The following is a 19,988-nucleotide window of genomic DNA, read 5'->3' as shown; positions in this document are numbered from 1 at the left end:
CCTGGCCGGCAAAATCTTCCCTGCCCCTTCCTCCATGGGGCATGCAGTATAAGCCATGTGTACAGGCACTGGAATGCATACTGATCTGAAAGGGGAGAAGGGACTAGGAGGATATTCTATATCAAGGGACATAGTTTTCCATGTCTGGCTGTTACAACAGAGCTTGGGAGTAAGGCCCAATACAGGTAATGCCACAAAACATCTGGTTTAAAGAAAATGTATTAAAGCAAGTAACAATTACTCAAGGTGTTGAAGAACTCGTTGATCTCAGTAAAAGCAGAGGTGAGCCCTTGCAACATGGAACCTTTCACAGTCTCCTAAGAAGTTTCCTGCAGGCCTTATCCAATAGTTTTCGCACATTCAATGTTTGCACCTCCTTTTTCTCTCTTCAGTCTGGTTGGGACCCCAGCATGAAGTGCCTTTCTTGGTGGGCATTGCAGGAGGCCCTTCACAGCTTTGAGAACTGAACTAGGTGTCGACCAATCTCTGAGATGCTGGCACAGCCTGAAATAGAGACAGAAAACATGCTGGTGAAAGAGAAAGGTCTGTGGGTGGAACTTGGAAGGCCCCCACTCCAGTCTTGTATGAGCCATTTGGGGATGGATTGGTACTTCAATAGCTCCCTCAGCAGAGCCCTACTCCTCAATGGCATCTTCAGCTGTGAGGTTGGGCATTGGGCTTCTCACACAACAAGAGGATGAAAGGCGAAATAAAAAGGCTCCTTGTAACAAGCTGAGGAGGAAGCCATCTGATCCATCCAGAAGTGAAAGGTAAACAGAGGAGACACAGGGATTGTTCTGTGTCAAGTGGCCAGAGGTGCAGATTTGCCATTTCAGTTGGTCAAATCTGGGTGGAATTTCACAGCGCAGCCAAGAAGGTCCCAGCCTGCTACACTTGCACAGTTCAGTGCCCTTTTGCATCTAAAGAAGTATGAAAGAATCTGCAAAAAACCCAAACTTGTAGGAATCTTTATAGTTGAAAGAGTTACCCAAAAAACTCAGCCTGTTAAGAAATACTCAATGGGATTTCAGTTCCAGTCTCCCAGTCAGCATTTCTATCCACTTGAGTTCAGGGTTGCTAGAGCACAAAAATCTTTAAAACATGATAAGGATAAGGGATAAGATCCTTTGCTGATATCTGAATACTTCTGCACTGGATCTGCACATTGTACTTGTTCATGTATGAAGCTGGAGTTTACACTGGGCTGTGTAAATTTGCCGTTCAATGAGGGGGTCAAATGTCACAGGTACAGGTAGGAGCAGAAAGTGAGAAATGCAGAATGAGGAGAAACAGTAAAAGCTTGAAAAGACACAGGGGATTTTAAGGGATGTATGGCACAGAGATTAGAACCTGCACCAGCAGACTGTGTTCTCTAATACACAGAGAAAAAATCGCATCCATTTTTCCTGAACTTTTCATGCAGAAAGAAAATTGGTTGCATTTTACCCTGGTAAACGTTAAATTAAATACTGAAAAACATATGCTGCCATTACCAGCAGAACAGAAATTCCACATTTTGCTCAACTCTAGTAGCAGTTTTGCATCTCTTCAGTTGGGGTAAGAAAGCTGCTTGAACTTTCTCCTTGCAAGCTTCATTGCTAGAGCACCTGAAATGCCAGATGGTTTCATAGGAAGCAAAGAATCATCTTAAATATAGCAACTAGAACCAGCACAGTTCACGTGGATTCACTTTTTGTGACCCATCCATCAGATTTGAGATGGCTGGCATCCAGAAACCTCTGTATCAGTAATTACGACCAACCTGCCAAATGCTTACCAGCTAAGGCCATTGACAAACGAAACTCATCCTGCAAAATCCGCAGCACATCTTGAAGCCCCTCTTCACCCTGCTCCAACAGAGAAAGCAATCAGGGTAAAAGGAGCACTGGCACAGAGCGATGCAGCAGGATGCTTGCTCTGTGAGAGCTGGGACAGTCCTTTCAGTCCATGCCAATTCCAGTCTCTCATAGAGATGAATGATTAAAATGGTATGATGGATGTGCTCAGTTCCTCCCAGATTAATTTAGATGCTTTTTGTCTCATGGCAGGGGGGTTGGAACTAGATGATCTTAATGTCCTTTCCAACCCAAACCATTCTGTGATTCTAAGATTCTTTGAACAGGGAAAGAAAACAAAGCTGGTTTTCACTGCTGACATTTTCTAGCTTTTTTTTTTTTGTCTGGTGTTTTTTCCTTAGGTTTTAGTTAACCCCCACCAATGGGCTTGTTTTAAAATGTCAAGACTTCTAATGCTGACAGTAATGAGAGTTTTAAATATGGAACAGCTTAAAAAGCTTCAGTTTGCTCACACACCAGACTGAATCTTTAAAAAGAGTACACTGTGTGTTTTCCTCTGAGCAAGTGACACCAAGAAGCTCAAAATGCTATAAAATGTACCTGTGATTTTGATCTTCTGCTGGAGGATTCTTACTTTTGTCTTTTTTTTCTTTTTTCCTTCATTTTTTTTTTCCTTAGTTTCTTGCAATAAAGAATGCTTTGGGAGCAGCCAATGTCAGTGCCTGCTCATGCCCTTCCTCTCTTACATGCTAGGGTAATGCCACTGAGATAGGATGTATTGCGTTGTTTAGGATATTCTACTCTATGGCTGAACTCAAAAACCCATCTCCTTCCTGTATGCACTGTAGAAAAAAGCAGGCAACTCACAGTAACACCCTTTTAGTGTCAGGCCCTTTTTCTCTGCTGGCAACAGAACGATGCTGCCAACTCCTCCATGTTTCTCAGAAGATGTAGGTGATTTCTTGCTCAAAGCCTAGCTACTGGAACCCACAGCAATCACACCACTGGACAGGAGTCTCATTTAAAAGAAATATTTGTAGACCATAAAAATAAGTATTTCTCTTCTTTTAGATAAAAGCTTCAAAGCTCCAATCTAGGAGCTAAAAATGAAAAATGTAGCAAAGCAAACAACTGGTATCATTACATTTGAATACTAATTATATTATGTTAACCTTCTCCATCAGAGGCCTAATTTGTGACTCTGGATCATAGAAAGATGATGTCAAGAAGAGCAAAGCTTGAGTAGTGGCTCAAGCACCTACAGGACACGGTTGTGCTTGGTCTTGTTCAAAATGTTACAGACATCAGTGGGATGGAGCTCTGGATGGATTTCTGAAGAATTCTCAACATGGCTGTGAAACTGCTGTATCGAAACCATAGGCTGTTTCCAAGTAAGCTGACAGCAAATAAAATTGTCAGACTGATCTATGCAGCAAATAAGCTTGCCTCCAATTTTCCAAAGCACTGACGGTCCTAAGACCTACAGTATTTTAGCACCAAACTACAGTCCCAAGGAAGACCCACAAAACGGTGTTATCAGCTTCAAAATCATGTGTGAAACTGTAAAATTCAGTGGTATTTTTAAAGGACAGAAAATGTGTGGGTTTGATTCAATTTGGCGTGTTTCCACTTAAAATTAAGCGAAACAAAACAAAAGAGTAGATCCTTCACTGCTGAAAACTCTTTATGACTTTTAAATAACAACAGGGTGTTGGAGAGTATGAGAAGTAGACATACAAAATCAAAGCTCCTTACTCACCTTGTAAGCCAAACCCCATAAAGCTGGTCTTCCAATAAAGACGCATTTTGCTCCCAGTGCCAGTGCTTTTAATACATCACTTCCTTTTCGTATTCCACCATCTAAATAGACTTCGATTTTGCCTTGTACTGCCTCCACAACCTCAACCAGCGCATCAATCTGCAAAGAAGCAGCCACTTTCATTTTGAGGTCAGCTTTTAGATCCAAGAGAAAGAGGAGATATTCCGAAGAGGAATGCTGGATAGCATACCTGCTGGAAATTAAATGTGCATCACAAATAGCTGAGCACCAAAAACTGTAGAATAAAGTGCAGTTCCCTGTCCTCTTTGCCAGATAATGAGTTTCATTTTCCAGTGCTTTGCTTATACTGATATTCTTTGCTAGCACTTCTGATAAGTGAAAAACCAACTTTTTTTTCAGTTTCTTTCTGAAAGACTTAGAAAACAAATTTCTAGGGAAATAATGTTTGTTAATATCTTACTCTCATTTGAGATGATGAATGATGCCAATGTCTGTAAAAAAGGCTGATGTCAAACTTTACCCTGCTACTTACATTTCAATCTAATCCTGATAACCACATGTCAAAAGCCTCCTCAAACCCCTTAAGTCATCTATGAAGGATTTAATTTGCTATGTGGTATGGTCAATGTAACATTTCCTCCAGGTTGTCTTCTGATTCGCTAAGGATCCTTTTTTGTAGAGCACAGTGCAATGCTACCTATGTGCTGGTTTGTCCGTATAGTAAAGAAACTTTGAAGATAGAAGAGAACTTCAATGTGGATGCCATTTCCATTATTATGTCCTTAGCATTTAGATTATTATATTTTTAATTCATTATTGTCACTCTTGACGTAGAATAAAAGAGAATTCCCTGGGACCTGTTTTTATTTGGCAGAGGAAAACGAATAAAAGAAAGTCGGTAAGATACTATGCAATATAGAACTGTAAAATAAGAACAACTGAGAAGATTGACAGAAGGCAAATTAAACCAGTGAAGCATGCGTACGTCCAAACAACCCATGATTTCTTTGTCCAGATGACTTTCTTCAGATAAGCTATTCTTTTTCTGGCTCATGAAAGTCAACAAATTCCCATGTAAACTTGAGTCTGTAAATGCGCAAGCAGACGTCTCCCTCAATCTAGCTGCATTGTTTGTGCGTGTTTTGGCAGATGTGAATAACAAGAATACATTCTGCTCTCATTCTTACATTGTTGGTTCCAAAGCTTCATTTTATTTTTGCTGCAGTGCACAAAGAGTATTTATGCACTGCACCAGCTACTGAAGACTTAGGCAAAAAACTATTACTAACTTAGACCATTAGTTTATCTGCAGCTGTGTGGGTTCAGTGCTGCTCACAGCACCCTCCAAGAAGCTGAGAAAACACTTCAGTGGTAGCACATGCCAAAGCATGCATCTTACCAGTTTAAAGCTAAAGCACATCTGCACACATCCATAGCCACACAATGAACACAGAAGTCCACCAAAAGCATAAAGACAAAGACAAGTGTAGAGATATCCACATTAGCGCAAATGTGCGTACAGTAAACACTCATGGGACATCTGTTTTCTCACTTACAGTGGCAGGTCCTCCATCCAGTTGCCTTCCACCATGATTGGACACAATAATTCCCTGAACCCCATGTCTCACTGCCAGCTCTGCATCTTCTTTCGTCAAGATGCCTTTGACGATGATGGGCAGGCAGGTCAGGCTCCGCAACCAGTAGATATCATTCCAGGTTACCGAAGGATCCAAGCTGTTGGGTGGCAGTCCATACTCAGAGCAGTCATCCCCCTACAGCCATAGGACAGAAGAAAACCTCATGAACTGTAACAATACAGAGGCCCCTTAAAGTCTTTCCCTGCTATGAAACAGGTTAATTTAACTTGCTAACAGACATGTTCACCAGCTCCAGAAAGCACATGTCTCCAGAAGAGAATAATTACAGTGGCGATGGAGATCAGTGTTTCTAAGGCAGCTGGACTGGGATTTTGAAGGCAGAAGCCAGGCTGGCAGGAGGTCAAGCCAGGACGCTGGAGAACCAGAAAGGGAGAAGATACATCCTGGATACAGCAGATGCCAAAGCAGCAATTATTTGGTGGGGTTTTTTTGTCTCATGTGGTACACGCCAGCACAGTGAATGAAAGGGCGGGCTCACTTTACAAACCTCAAAGGCTCCTTCCAAGTTCTTCAGTTTCATGTGGGGAGGAAGGCGGAAACCATTGCGGATATCATCACGTCTTTTGCCCGTGTAGGGCAGATCTGCGGTGAGGACAAGGGCCTGGAAGCCCAAGGCCTCTGCCTGTTGGACCAGCTGCTGGGAAACTGCCCTGTTGCGGTGGATGTAGAGCTGGAACCACCGGATGCCTCCAGGGGCGGCCGCAGCGATCTCTTCCAATGTACAGGTGGAGTACGTGCTGGCAATGTAACAGGTATTCATCGCTGTGGCTGCTTTGGGAGGCATTGGAGAACAATCAGAACCAAAATTATTTGAACAGTCTTGCCAGATATCAGGTACAAAACTATGCCCTGCTTACAGAGACTAATTGGTAGTTATGCCCCCGGGATCAAAAATGGCCATTTTACTACGCACTGTTGTAGGATCATGGTTGAGAAAGTGAGAAGAGATGTAAGTTACCAAGTGGTGCTTTCATTTTGCAACTGTTTGTTTTAAAAGCATCAGCTTTATCTTGATGACTCTGTCCTTATAGGAATGCATGTCAAAGGCACTCACTGGAGATGGAAACATATACAGGGAAAAAAACAAGCCAACATTTCTATGGGTCAGCCTCCAAATCTGCCACGGGAATTGGGAAGAGAGGTTAAGTTTTTCTCCAAGGCAGACACTGCTGTTAACCAGTAACAAGGAATTTACAGGCTGAGTCCCATCCACCATGTTTACATGCTATCTAGAGCCCCCAGGACTAAGAACCTCATATGGCTCTTGATGTAAGTCAGAAATGTGTCCACTGCCTCTGCCTTAAGTTTGCAGCAGCCTCAACAGGGCGGATCTCACAATAGTGGTAGCTGGAGAGTAAAAGCAATGTCTAAACAGCTTCCCATGCCCTCTGTGTCACCAGACCCAAGTGGGCCATCCATGAAAAGGGGTGTCAGAAAGTGGAAAAGGAGTTTGCCCCTTCAAGCCTGGAGATTCTGTTCAGACACACTTCAGGTGATCCTAACAGCTTCTTCAGACTTCTTCCAGAAACCTGGGTTTGCTACATGACAATGAAGCAGAAGAGTACCTCTGGCTGTGCTTTTCTCTCCATCAGGCCATGCTAGCTGATGGAAACCAGTAGGGGCGATTCCTACAGGAAAGCTGATTTCAGTCCCCAGGAGCTTAGTCCTAATGTCCATCACGGATACATCCCGCAGCATGCGTGGCCGGAAATGAATTCTGTAAAGCAAAAAAAAAACACCCTTCAGAATAATGGCTGTTCAGTGGCATTTCTGAAGTTTCATGGAAACCAGGTCTTCATTTACCTGTTGCAATGCAGGAACCTGAGCCAACAAAGAAAACATCGTATAACCAAGGCTCTTTGCCTTCTCTCTTTGCTTTTAGACATCAATTCAGCCAGTAGTTCAGCCTTCAGCCACTCTCGCTTTTCATTAACATCACACTCCTGCTTACCGGACACAATACATCATTTTTTGCATTTCCCATCTCAGCTCACTGCGTCTTGTTCTCCCACTGTCCATCTCACAGATTCCTTTGACTTGCAGCCCAGCCCACGTCACAACCAAGACTCAGGCCTTCCACCCCACTGTTCATATGTCTGTCCTCACTGTACATTGTGCTTGCTCTCACTCTGCAGCACATTCCCCAGGTCCCATCCTACTTACAGATAGGCTTCCTGATGTTTACCAGATGCTCCCCATTACATCTCATTCTATTACAGCTATTCATCCTTTTCTTGTCCTGCCATGCCATCCCATGCCATGCCACACCACACCATGCCACACCACAACCACACCATGCCACACCACAACCACACCACAACCACATCACACCACACCACTCCATACCATACCGTACCGTACCGTACTGTACCATGCCATACCATACCCTACTGTTTGTTTGTCTGAACCTCAGCATTCTTTACACCTCATACAACCTGTCATATTCAGCCTAGCATCAGAGTATACTTTGTATGTCACTCCAGTAAGTGCATTTTGCTTCAGGGCCACCTTGAAAGCACGAAGTGTTAGGTATTTTGCTTGTGAAGCCCTAACACTTGCACAAAAACATAGTTTTAAAGCTTCTAGTACAACATTTCCTCCTCACATTACCTTTTATATGCCAGGATGTTTTCATCTCGGGTGCTACAGTCATCTGCTCCAGCTGCAAAAAAATCCCAAGCAATCTTGGGTAGGTGCTTTTTAGCATAAGCTTCAAAGTCTGAAAGACACACCATAGCCATTGCTGAGGGAGGCTCTGGAAACCTTAAAGAAAAGAGTAACAGGGAGCAGAAGTTAGATTCTTCATCTCTCTTTCTCTCTTCCAGGGGCACTAATGTCACTTAATGAAAACCTTGGACCCATCTGTCTGATAAGTTGTTGAGAGGTTGTCTCAGTCTATCCAGCTACGCATCCTCTCTCCCCTAGTATGAGGAAAACTTGCAGAGGTAGCCATAAATCTAGGAAGAAGCTTGAATCTTTGTGACCCTCTTTATTCTGTCTATTTTAGGTCCTCTGCTATTTTAAGACACAGCAATTCTATAATTCTGTCATAAATCCCATCTTAAAACTAGCTGAGCTATTTGTTCCACTAATTCTCCTCAAAGGTTGTCCCAGAGTATCCTTTGCTGGATTACCCCTTAGGATGGCTCCCTGACTGAACAACCGGTTATAGAGCACAGCGACTAAATTCAAGCTCATGAAATCTGGAAGCAAGTAAATACAGCGTCTGCATCTAGCCTGCTCCAGCATGAACGCATTGTAAAAGTATGTCCAGACCCTGAGTGCAAGTCATTGTCAAGGCCAGCGCTGTGGAAAAACAAAGCATTTTCTACAGATCTTCATTTCTCTGTTGTAGCAAATACCTTCTGGGTGTTTGCATTACATACTGGAGCACTGATACATACTGAAAAAGGAGCATACAGAATTTGGGCAGACTAGGAGAAAACACTGTCAAAAAGCAAATTCCACAACATGAAACATGATTCTAAAGTCCTCAACCTCTCAGGGAACAGAAGTGGCATTGGGTGACCCACATGTCCAAATAAACCGACATAAATGCTGCCTAACAAATGCCTGCACCTCGATGCTTTTGAACAAGGCAGGCCTGAAAACTATGCGAAAGAATGTTTTGGCCAACCATGCCCATGTGTGAGACAACATGTACAAATCGCAGACAAAATCAATTTGCTAAATCGCTTGTTGCAATGACTTCCACAGCTCGGATTAAAATGGGCATTGCGCAGAGTGTCTGAAAGCATGATGGTTTAAACCAGTGTGGTTTGGTCGAACCTCTTAAAAATGTCCAGGAACAAGTAAATATCCAAGATTTCAGGTTTAGCCTCCCGCTTCTGATTAGCAGGGGTTGCAAGGGAACCAGAACCCGTTCCATGTGTCCGGTGTTGTGCACTTCTGGCACAGAACGTGTGTGTTATGTACACAGATCCAACCTGTCAAACTGCAGACATGGGTATGTCTCACTGACTCTTTGTATATACTTGAAAATCAGGGTTCTTAATTCTCAGCTAGGAAAGAGCCCAAAATGAGGGACTGTCTGGAAGATGAAGTAATGTGACTCTCTTCAGTATTGTTTTGTCTCTGACAGGCATTAGGTAGTAGGTGACAAAAATATCCCAAACCCTCTCTGTATGCCTTCAAGACATCAAGCACTGCTGATAACACAAGTCTTTGTATATCATGCATCATGATATACCATAAACCACATATCACGACTTCTGCTGTTCCAACGTTCAGAAGGTCAAAGCTAGCAATCAGAAAAAGATAAACCAAGGCCTCTCACGGCAAATAAATGGGAAATTTAAAGAATCCAGGCCCAGACCTCATCATCTCCCAATTCAGATTTAAGCTCAGACTTACTTTGGGTTTCAGGGAGAGCTGCAGGTGGTAAGATCCTCTCCTTCAAGTTCACCTGCAAACAGGATGTAGAGGAGCTCTTTTCACTGAGTAGCTGCTGTTTTTAATGGAGTCAATAAGCAACCACCAGAGATTAAAGCTCAACCCTGCAGTCAACTTTGTACTGTTTGTATAACACTGCCTTTGTTTTGCTATCAGGTGATTAAAAATTCCTTCCAAAAACATGCATCGCCTTGTCAGCAGCACTGGAGCTGTGCTCCTTAGCGGTGGCTAAAGGCTGTGTGTTCCTTTAGGGGAGCAGCAGGATTTCAGTGGGTTTGACTGCATCTCTACACTGTTGGTAACTTGCTGCTGAATGTGTTACAAATCCCACCGAAATGATGATCCACAGGCAGTGTGAGTTGTTACAGCCCACAGCTACAGAGCCTTGAATCTTTACCACCGTGTGTGGAGGAGGCATTTTTCTTCCTACAGTATCTAAGTGAAGTACCTTCTTGTCTTACTGCCACTTTTAAAGGACTATACGTGCTCTCATGATCCAGTTTCTCTCCCACTGAGCTTGCAGATTCCCTCCTTTGGCTCCCCAACCGGTCCTCTCCCAGGAGGACCACCCATCCTCTCCCTTTCCTGTGCTTGGAGCTGGTCAGACTTCTCTTAGCTTCCCTCCTCCTCTCCTGCTAAGCATTACAAACCAGGACTGAGGTGACAACAGATTTATGATATTGACTTAAATTTGCAAGATATGAAAAGCAAACACTGGACAGTTTTATTTGACCTTTTTCTTACTTTTTAGGGTTCATGTTTTCAAATTTTCCATGAGAGCTTGAAACTTTGATTTTTACTAACAGACAATGAACGTATTTTTCTCATAAACATGATACCAGCTGCAGAGGGTGAGGCAGGAACTCCTGAAAACATTCCCAAAGTCTTACCAGGATTCTTGCTCTCCCCACCCAAGCTGGGCAAGCGAGTGAGCCAAAGGACTGGGAAAGAGCAGGAAGCTGAACAGAGCTGCATCCTCAGGAGCTTGTGTCCAAGAGGCTGGTCTGATCCAGGGCTGCAGAAATCCTAGGTCACTGACACCTATTCTTCTGTTGGGTGTATTCATGAGGCTCTGCACAAACTGTGCCAGGCATGACCATCTATACTATTGCTTTTGAAACTCTTCAGACTTCAGCTTTCAGGGCTCATGCTCTCCATCAGCACTGATGCCTGATCCTGGCATCTAGCTGTGGATATGGGTGTCACTCAGAAGACAAGGTGACACATAGCTGGAGTGCTCATGAACTCCTTGGTTCACGGGCTTTGCTGCCCGTGCTGCAGACAGCCTTCGTGTCACCTCTGAAGAGAAGAGCGAAGTCTCACACAAGGGAGGGCATCCCTGGGAAGGGAAGGAAAATCCTGCTCTCATTCTCCGTCCACTAGATGTCAGCTTTGGGTCGTATATATTCATCTATGATGATCTTAGTAACAAAACCATAAAAAATCAGTACTTGATGGCCTGCCAGCCACTTTGGCCTTAAAACTGATATGATCACGTCCCAAGAGTGCCTGCTAATATGGTTGGAAAGCTTCATTCCCTGTGCTTTATTCTTAACATTTTCTGGTGTACAGCCTAGCAATAAATGCAGCTACATCTGGTCTGGCCTGATCTTCATCTCAGCCTACAAGTTATCTGCAGGGTCTCCTGTTGTATATCTCATTATGCTGATCTCAGTACTCCTTTACTTGAGGGATTCAAATTGGAGCCTCCTCACCAAACCATAAAGTTTATGGTTTCATGGTTATCATAATTTTACATGAATTAAAAATAGTCTGTGACTACTGTATTTTGGATCAGGAGAGGGGGAAAATCTCTACTTTTGTGCTGTGGCTTTTGCGAGACTGTACTTTGCATCTAGCTATATTCTCTCCCTTCAGCCCTGGACTCAATTCAATATAGAAATGACTTCTTGTCATTATGTAAGGAGTATTTTCTTGGATACTGGTAATACGGATTTAGCTGTGAAGCACTAAAGCTCTAAGGAAATCAGAATTTGCCACAGAGACAATAACTTTTATTGGAGCTCCTGCTATATACTTGAATAAAACTGGTCAAGCTTTCATTAGAGTACAATAAGACTTAAAAATACTTTCTACAGACTTCACTGGAAGCCTTGCTGCCTCCTTCTGAAGAGTGAAGAAAACAATGTAGGATATACTCACACATCTGCTTCAGCCTTGCAGGTAGCAACAAGCACAGCCAACAGCTTCACTTTTGCACAGATCAGCATAGCTGGGCTTTTGCAGTTGATTATTTTTCAATACAAAAATAGTCAAAGGCTTGTGAGCCCAAACACAAAGATCCTGTGTAAATCTGTGCTCCAGTTCCTCTTAGAATCACAGGGCTCATTACTGCAGTGGGTTATATTTTGCTTGCCTTCTCACAGATGGCAGACCACCATGGGTCAAGCTGACATTTACCTCACTGATGCACCGATGTCATGGGTTCAGTCTGGGACTTTACAATGCTTCAATGAAGAATGTGGTAAACTGTAAGCAATGTAAATAACTCGGATCATGTAACAGTTTGAGTACAGTAACCATTGTTTTTCCTTATCAGATGTCTGTTTTGGGCCCATGCCCCATGTTTGGAAGGAAAATGGGGTTTTCTTGCACGTCAGTCATGCAAGAAAGTTTTCCTAAAATTAAATACTTAAATAGCCATTCATCCATTATAGGTGGAGATGGCAACAGATCTTGTATTTAACATTGCCTAACACTTTTGATTATAAGATCAAATTTTCAGTTGCTTTTAATTTTGTCATATTTTAATCATTCTAGGCTGAAATTTTCCATCCTCAATTTTGGGCTGAAGTTTTTTGGGAACGTTTCACTGAAAGCCAGTCAGCAACATCCAAGAATGAGGTTATTGAAAACTATGGTGGTTGGCCCATGCTGAAAATGTCTTACAGTGGTTTCCCTGCAGTTCAGTGCTTCATGCAGGGGTTTGAAATGAGCGGGGGCTGATCCCTGGGGGCATCAGCCTGTACTTGCTGGCCATATGAAAATCCAGCCTGATCTGACCTAGCTGTAAATCACTGCTCTCTGCTTGCACATGCTCAGCAAAGCTTGTCTGAAATCCAGATGTTATCTTTACTGAAGACTTAACTAGCGCAGAGCATGCTTCTGCCCACAGTCAGAGCAACTCTGAAAGCCCCAAATGGGAGCACAGGGCAGACAGCAGGACACCCTGGACTTTCCCACCCCCCCATGCCACTGGTGTTTGGTTTCATCCTTAAGGAAGAGGGGAGAAGGAATTGAAAAATAATGGCTCTAAAGAGGAGCTGCTGGACAGGACCTAGGGACAGGCACAGTGGGATATGCAGAGGTGATAAGGTCAGAGACAGAGCAGATTGGAGTAAAACAGGCAGGGACATGGCAGGATGACAGGACTTCAGGGGGATAGAATAATCAAGAGAAGGAGACAGGTTTGGGGAAAAGGCAGAAGGGGACAGCCTGTGACACAGTGGGCAGAAAGAGTCCTAGGAGACTACCAGATATTTAACCACCTCTGTCTCCAAAACCCAGAAGAGAGCTTGGTTTATTCACAGCATTACTCTACGGAGCAGCAAATAGCTACAGAGCCCTTTGGGAAAATGGGTCTCATGCATCCCCAGTGCTAGAGTCTCAAAAAGGGCAAGTGTTTCCCGCTAGCAGATGACTCCTCAGGACCATGCAGTGGAGCTCTGTACTGTGTCTTTGCAAGTCCAGTCGTATAAAGTCTCACATCTCTTGTGTACTGTCACGTGTTAAAATGTCATTTCTGAGCCTTTCTTTCTGGCTTACCTGACATGCCAATGTCACCTAACTACAAGCCTTCCGATAAAGTTGCTGAATCTCACATTGACATCTGCATCGGCATTAGAAAAAGGGTCGGAAGCAGATGGGAGCCTCACACAGCACCAAGCAAAGATCTGCTAAACCAGTAACAACAGAACACAGTGAGATTGCTGGATGTAAAAGCAGTTGGGTCTGGAAAGAAACACTAAGGCTGCTAGTCCACAGCCAGTTCATTGCTGGTAACACTGCATTGGCACAGCACCCCTGCTTCCAGTCTCTGAGCATTCAGAGCTGTTCTGGACATGACCACCTCACTGGTACTAACTCTGTGCTCTGCACCCTTGGCTGTAAAACAGACATTAATATGTCCAGAACTGGTTCAGCTGGAATCAAGCCAATAGTTTGGGAAGAAAGATCACATCAGGTTTTGATGCATGAGACCCAGTTAGTGTTGTATGAGGAGTCATGGGCTGCAGGTAGGAGGGAAGGAGAGTAGCAGGGTCACAGGCTGAGCACACAGCCGTACAAAAGAGAAGTTCCAGAGTCATACAGCATTGCTGTACGTATCACTTATCAGTGATCACTGTCAAGCAAATAACTGCACAAATAAGTACAAGATGCAAAATAGGGGTGAGGGCATGAAGTGAGTGAAAGTTAGGGAAGAAGGAGCGCAGATGCTGTGCTTCCCAGAACACAGATTGGTTCTCACTAGCTGCTGCCAAAGCTGCCTCCAAAGACACTGAGCTCACACAAGGTGGAGCAGCAGAGGAGCTCAGTCATGACTCAGCCTTGAGTTTTCCCCTTGATGTTCATGTGCAACTGTTCCTGTTAAAGTCGTGGAGCCAGAGGCAGCTGGATATGACATTAATCATAGCATACCCTTATGTAGGTTTAGCTACAGTTTATTTTGCCCATAACCTTACCTGGCCTACTAGGCCAGCTAGGCTGGCATAGCTGTCTAGGCTTTCTCTTCCTTCTCTGCCTTGTTTTTAAAGACCATAGTGCCCTGGCAGTAAAAGAAACAGCTCACTCAAATCCACAGTGCAGAATAGAAACAGAAACAAGAGGTACCTGGGACCTGCACCCTCTAAGATGAAGAACCTTATGGTCTTGTTGTCCCACTTCCACTTTATAAACTGGGTAAAGTCCTGGTAACTGCCACCTGCAGTAGCAGTGTTGCTGTATGACCACCACTTGGGAATCAGTGAGGACTAAGTCTTCATCTGCCATTGCACAGCTGCCATGGAAAAACAGAAAAGTAGGGCTCAGAGGAGAAGCCATCAGGAAGTCCACTCCTCTTCCTGAAATCAGAATCAGCCATACTTGTGCCCATGTCCATTTGTGGAGATGCCACAACCTCCAAAGAAAACCAGTTTCATTGATTTACTACCTCCAACACAAGGAATATTTACAGACGTTTCACCTGGGTCTCCCTTTCCATACTTTAAGCTGTTACCTTCCCATAGTGGACACAGAAAAAGATTCACTCCTGTTCTCTTTATGTCTGTCTTTAAAATATTTAAAGATCATTGCATGGCAACCCCCTCGATTGTCTCTTTTCTAAACTAAATGATGCAAATTCCTTCAGCCTTTCCTCTTGAGCCATGTTTTATAGACTTCTGGTCATCCCCAGTTCTGTCCTCTGACTGTCCACCTGTTCCACATCCTTCCAGAACTAAAGCACCAGAAACAGGACATGATCCTCCAGCAGAATCCTCTCCTGCCCTTATCTGGAACAAAGCAGAAAGAGTATACCAATACTCCTGTTTATACAGCTGTAATGGTAGGAGATTGTTTTTGTATTCATTACTTAGTAGGACGTTCCTTATTCATTTCTTCAGATGTGCCATTCCATCCTGAGATAAAGAAAGGAGCCAAACACGTTTGTTCATCTCTTTCAAAGGAGTAGCCTTATCTCTTTTCCAACTAGGATAAATGTCAGGCTAAGGATAATGGAAGTCTCAAACCCCAGACATCAGTCACCTAGCAAAGAGCTTTCATTTTTTGCTAAAAATATTGAGAGGAAATAGATATAAAAAAAAAAAACAACCACCATTCCAAATACACAACAGAGACACCCTGATACATCCAGGATGTCTGCTCAGCGAAACAGAGACAGAGAGAACCTGATTAAATATATGATATAAAAGAGGCCTTTGAGCAACAATGTTAAGAACAGTCTCTACCATGAAAAATCCACCTCAGCCTTCAGGTTTCATGGTCATGGAGGGGCAGAAAATAAAGGAGATTTTCATGACTCTCCATCTGAATGAGAACATAGACTCAAAACCATAACTGAGGGGCTCCTTTAAGCCTTATGACTGAATTAGTGTTTAAGCTGAGCCTAGGACTCTGGAATCCCAGAACTGATGCCTGACAGTAAAACTGTACTGGTGCCTTGGAAGTTGACTTGTCTGTAGTGGCTAACATCTAGACTTCCAGTACAGATCCAGTCCTCTCATGAAAGCAGAGGACCTGCTCTTTTGAGGTCACAGCATGGGCTCAGAGGGCTGCCCTGGTCCCACTTCAGAGGCAGTCCTCTGGCTGACACTAAGTCTGAGAGCAGGGAATCAGCTGAGTTGAGGCACCATGACCCTGTTTGCACATTGCTCTGTGGCAACTTTCCACTGAGAGGAATGCAGTTTTCATCTTGGGACACACTGCGGCCTCCAGATTCCTCCCCGCAATGCTGCTTTCCAGGTCATACACAGCTGATGATTGATAGCAAAAGGCAGAAGATGTTGTTTTCCTAATAAAACTTCATCCTAGCTTTTCCAGACTAATTCTCCAGTCTGTCAAGGTCATCTAAAATACTTTCAAGCCCTCCCAGTTCAATATAGTATGGAAATATAATAAAGGTATTCTCTAATCTGTCATCCATATGATTAATTAAAAAGTTAGCAATACAGATCTCAATCCACATATTCTTCCAGGCTAATAGTGAACTATAAAGGACTACTCTCTGAACATACTTTTCAAGCAATATTGCACCCACCTGCTAAAAATTGTACATAGCCAATATTTCCTTAGCTTGGTTCTGAGAAGCTTGTGTGAGACAATGTTCAAAGCATTATGAGAGTTAAGTTACATCATTTTGCTGTTCTCCTCTATCCACAAGTTCCATCACAGAAGCGTATTAGACTGGTTTGGTATGATTTTGTTATGGTTTGGTACACTCACCTTGTAGTTAACTTCTGGAGGCTCAACTATTGCTTCTCGGGTCCCCTCATTATTGAAAACAATTGTGAGGGACAACCCCTTTATTCCTGTACTCCATGATTCCTCAAAGATAACAGCTCATAGTTCTGGCTTTCAGACTGCCCTCCCAGTATCCTAGCAGGAATCTCGCTGGTTTGAAAACAGGATCACTGAACAGTTAGGGTTGGAAAGGACCTTAAGATCATCCAGTTCCAATCCCCTTCCATGGGCAGAGATGCCTCACATTCGACCACGTCGCCCAAGGCTCTGTCCAACCTGGCCTTGAACACTGCCAGGGATGGGGCAGCCACAGCTTCTTTGGGCAACCTGTGCCAGGGCCTCACCACCCTCACAAGGAAGAACTTCCTTATATCTAACCTGAACTTTCCCTGTTTCAGTTTAAACCCATTCACCCCTTGTCCTGCTGCTACAGTCCCTGATGAAGACTCCCTCTCCATCATCCAAACATATCTAACACATCTAACATACCTAACTCTCTTCCATGATGTTGTTTGATCTTGCAACAATTGAATTGAAAACATTCTCAGACTTTCTTAGCAAAATGAAGTCCCTAGACAATCATTTTGAAATGAAAATATTCTCTAACATTCTGGAAAGCACAGGTAGTTGGGAGAAGCTGAAAGGTGTAGATAAGCCCAGGCTCACCGTGAGTAAACTTATGAGGAAAAAAAAATGGAAAAGTTCTGAATCCTGAAGGAAAGCACAGTCCAGAAAATTCTAGTAATCCAGGAGGGAAAGGGAAACAATCATACTGGGTTTTATATAAGGTGCCAATAAAAGAACCAAAGTAGTGCTGCACTCATTTCTACACAATGCTTGATAGCTAAAAAATAAGATGGGGAACAAGAATGTCTGATCCAAAATGCAGACACTGATATACCAAACATATTGGAAACCTAGGGAAATAAAGAAAGTCATTGGAACACTAAGCCATAAAGTACATAGTAAAGATAAACTGTATCAGAGGAAGATCAGTGCTCTACCTTATTTAAAGTTGAGCATCAAATCAACTTTACAAGCTCACCAACTCAACAAGTACAATAAAGTCTGTAGAGGTTGAAATTCCAGACCTAAATAGGAAGAATATAGTTACGACTATGTTCTTCAGATAATGTTACTGTCCCAGGAGAGCAAAGTGCCTTGAATTTGATAAGCTGAAAGGGATCAGAGAGGCAGGAATAACGGTAGTGGGAGACATCAACTGCCCTCCTGTAGATTGACAAATGTCATGCAAGGACATGAAACAAATATGACATTTTTGGAGTCTGTCAGCAATTAGTCCATTAAGCAGCTGATTAGAGAGCCCACAGGAGCAAAGGCAGTGCTTGGCTTTGTGGCTCTAGCCCTTTCAGTGGAAGCTCCACTCTGTGACAATGACTCTGTAGAGCTGCTTCACCAGCTCTACAGGAGCCAAATACGCCACTGCCATTGTCCTCAGCTTCAAGAAAAGCTATGCAGAAATGAAGAAGCTTGTTAAAAAGAAGCTAGAAAGGTCAGCAAAGAGAAATCCTAGCAAGCAGCATGGAAACTTCTGAAGGACACCCGACTGGAAGCATAATACCACTGTGTATGACCTATTGAGAAAGGCCGGAGAATGGATTAAAGGAGGCCAGCACACACAAACAGCCAAATAAGCAAGTTTATTAGCAGTAAGAAGGCATTTTTCAAGAAGATGCCTATTGTATCTAAACCAATAAAGTGAAATGAATACTGTAGTCAGGCGGATTAAAAGCAAAATCCTAATTAGGAAGGATAAAAATGGGTTTGGGGAGAACCAGCCATAGAAATCAAAACAAGCACTTAATCAAAAAAGTCAGGAGTGAATAACCTGCAAGGGACTGTGCATGGCCAGCTAGTGATAAGGCAAAACTTAGAGACAATTAAGCCATTCTGCACTGTTGTTCACAGGAAAGAAATGGGGGAAATCTTCATAGAGGGAAAATGCAGAAGATATGTCTGAAATCAAAGTAATTGTGTTTCAATTAAAAAATTGCTTAATTGCTTCAATTAACAAATTGCTTAAGCCAGATGGTACCTAGAAGAAATAAAGGATGGAAACGCTGTATTACTAATCATTGTGTGCAACCTCATAATTGAAACCTTCTTGGAACCTGAAGGCTGGAAGGTGACACATATGAAGCCAATCTTTAAAACAGGTCATGGTGGGAGGATCCAGGGAAACACAGGTCTTACGCTTTATGCTATTTTTTAAGCCTAAAAAGATGAGCAGCGCAGCTCCAGGTGGTGCATGTGTGAGAGGGTAAATTCTGCTCTTGACAAATCATTAACACTCACTAGAGAATTCATTAATATGCGAAGAAATAGGATATATTTCAAAAGAGTAAAATTTGCTTGTGTAAAGGAATGTCCTGTGTAAAAGGCTTCCTTGGGTGTCTCTGAAAGGATCAGCGGCACATGTGTGACGGTGGCCCTGCAGACAGAACCTGTCTTGAGAAGTCCCTCGCCAAAGGCTGCTGAGTACCCAAAGCAGCCAAAGTATAAGAAGAAAAATGCTGAAAAGCAACTAATTGAAATAAAGGAAACAGAGAGCAGGGATAAACATTTTCAGAACAGACAGATGGCACTAGGAGAGTTGCACGAGGGTCTGTGTTCAACTTACTTGTAAATGACCCGAAGCAGAGTGTGAGCAGCGAGGTGACAACATTAGTAGGTGGTACAAAGATACTGAGTTAATGAGGATGAAAGCAGATTGTGGATGGACTGAGTAATGAATGAGTAAATCCACAGGTAAAATTCAGTGCAGATAAGTACAAAGCAATGCACACAAGGAAGAGTTGCCATTTCTCATAGGAGCTGATGATCTCAATTCAGTGCTGACCATTGCCACTAAGGGATGAAACATGAGCATATATTTCCACTAGGATGTTAGCTCAGTGTTCAGGAGTAAGTAGAAAGCAAATCAGAAGTTAGGACTTACTAGGAAAACAACAGAGAGGAAAACAGTGAATAACACCATGCCCATGTATAAGCCCATGTTTAGACACAAAATTGAATCTGTGTGTAATTCTATTGTTACCATCTCAAAAAAAAAGGACACAATGGAATTCAAAAACATTCAAGTAGCTACAAGGATGATCAAAAGCATGGGATGGCTTCTCTAGGAGTGACTCAGTAGGCTGGAACTTTTCTGCCTGGAAGAGGTATATGAGAGAGTTCTGCAAAAGCATGAATGAAATGGTAATGGTGCATTATGATAGTTAAGTTCTTCCAACTTATGAACTAGGAACAACAAAATGAAGCTGTGAGAAACCAAGTTAAAAACCAACAAAGGAAAGTGATGTTTTGTACAAGTAATAAAACTGGAGTACTTTGCCTAAGGAT

General features: G+C 43.0%; 1 protein-coding gene across 2 annotated transcripts; it reads right to left on the bottom strand.

Moving 5' to 3' along the window:
* Positions 1–203: 203 nt before the first annotated feature.
* Positions 204–9,706, bottom strand: HAO2 (hydroxyacid oxidase 2). 2 transcript variants are annotated; one of them, XM_065675638.1, is made up of 8 exons: positions 9,609–9,706; positions 7,845–7,997; positions 6,800–6,951; positions 5,722–6,005; positions 5,133–5,348; positions 3,556–3,714; positions 1,778–1,847; positions 204–504 (listed from the first exon to the last, which is right to left on the bottom strand). In XM_065675638.1, exons 2-8 carry the CDS (start codon positions 7,973–7,975, stop codon positions 449–451), a joined length of 1,068 nt encoding a protein of 355 aa, XP_065531710.1. In that variant the 5' UTR covers positions 7,976–7,997; positions 9,609–9,706; the 3' UTR covers positions 204–448. The 2 variants fall into 2 exon arrangements, with proteins under 2 accessions (XP_065531710.1, XP_065531711.1); XM_065675639.1 differs by having other exon boundaries at positions 5,722–6,002.
* Positions 9,707–19,988: the final 10,282 nt, after the last annotated feature.

Source organism: Lathamus discolor, chromosome 4 (assembly GCF_037157495.1).
Source record: "Lathamus discolor isolate bLatDis1 chromosome 4, bLatDis1.hap1, whole genome shotgun sequence".
NCBI lineage: Eukaryota > Metazoa > Chordata > Aves > Psittaciformes > Psittacidae > Lathamus > Lathamus discolor.
Note: the sequence above shows the minus strand (reverse complement) of the source record. Positions and strands in the feature narration are given on the sequence as shown.

Excerpts from the sequence above, each read along its gene's own strand:
- HAO2 (XM_065675638.1), bottom strand. The coding sequence starts at position 7,975 with ATGGCTATGGTGTGTCTTTCAGACTTTGAAGCTTATGCTAAAAAGCAC. Across the intron at positions 5,349-5,721 it reads ACTTGGAAGGAGCCTTTGAG|GGGGATGACTGCTCTGAGTA; the intron begins GTTTGTAAAGTG and ends CTATGGCTGTAG. Across the intron at positions 3,715-5,132 it reads TGGATGGAGGACCTGCCACT|ATTGATGCGCTGGTTGAGGT; the intron begins GTAAGTGAGAAA and ends GCTTCTTTGCAG.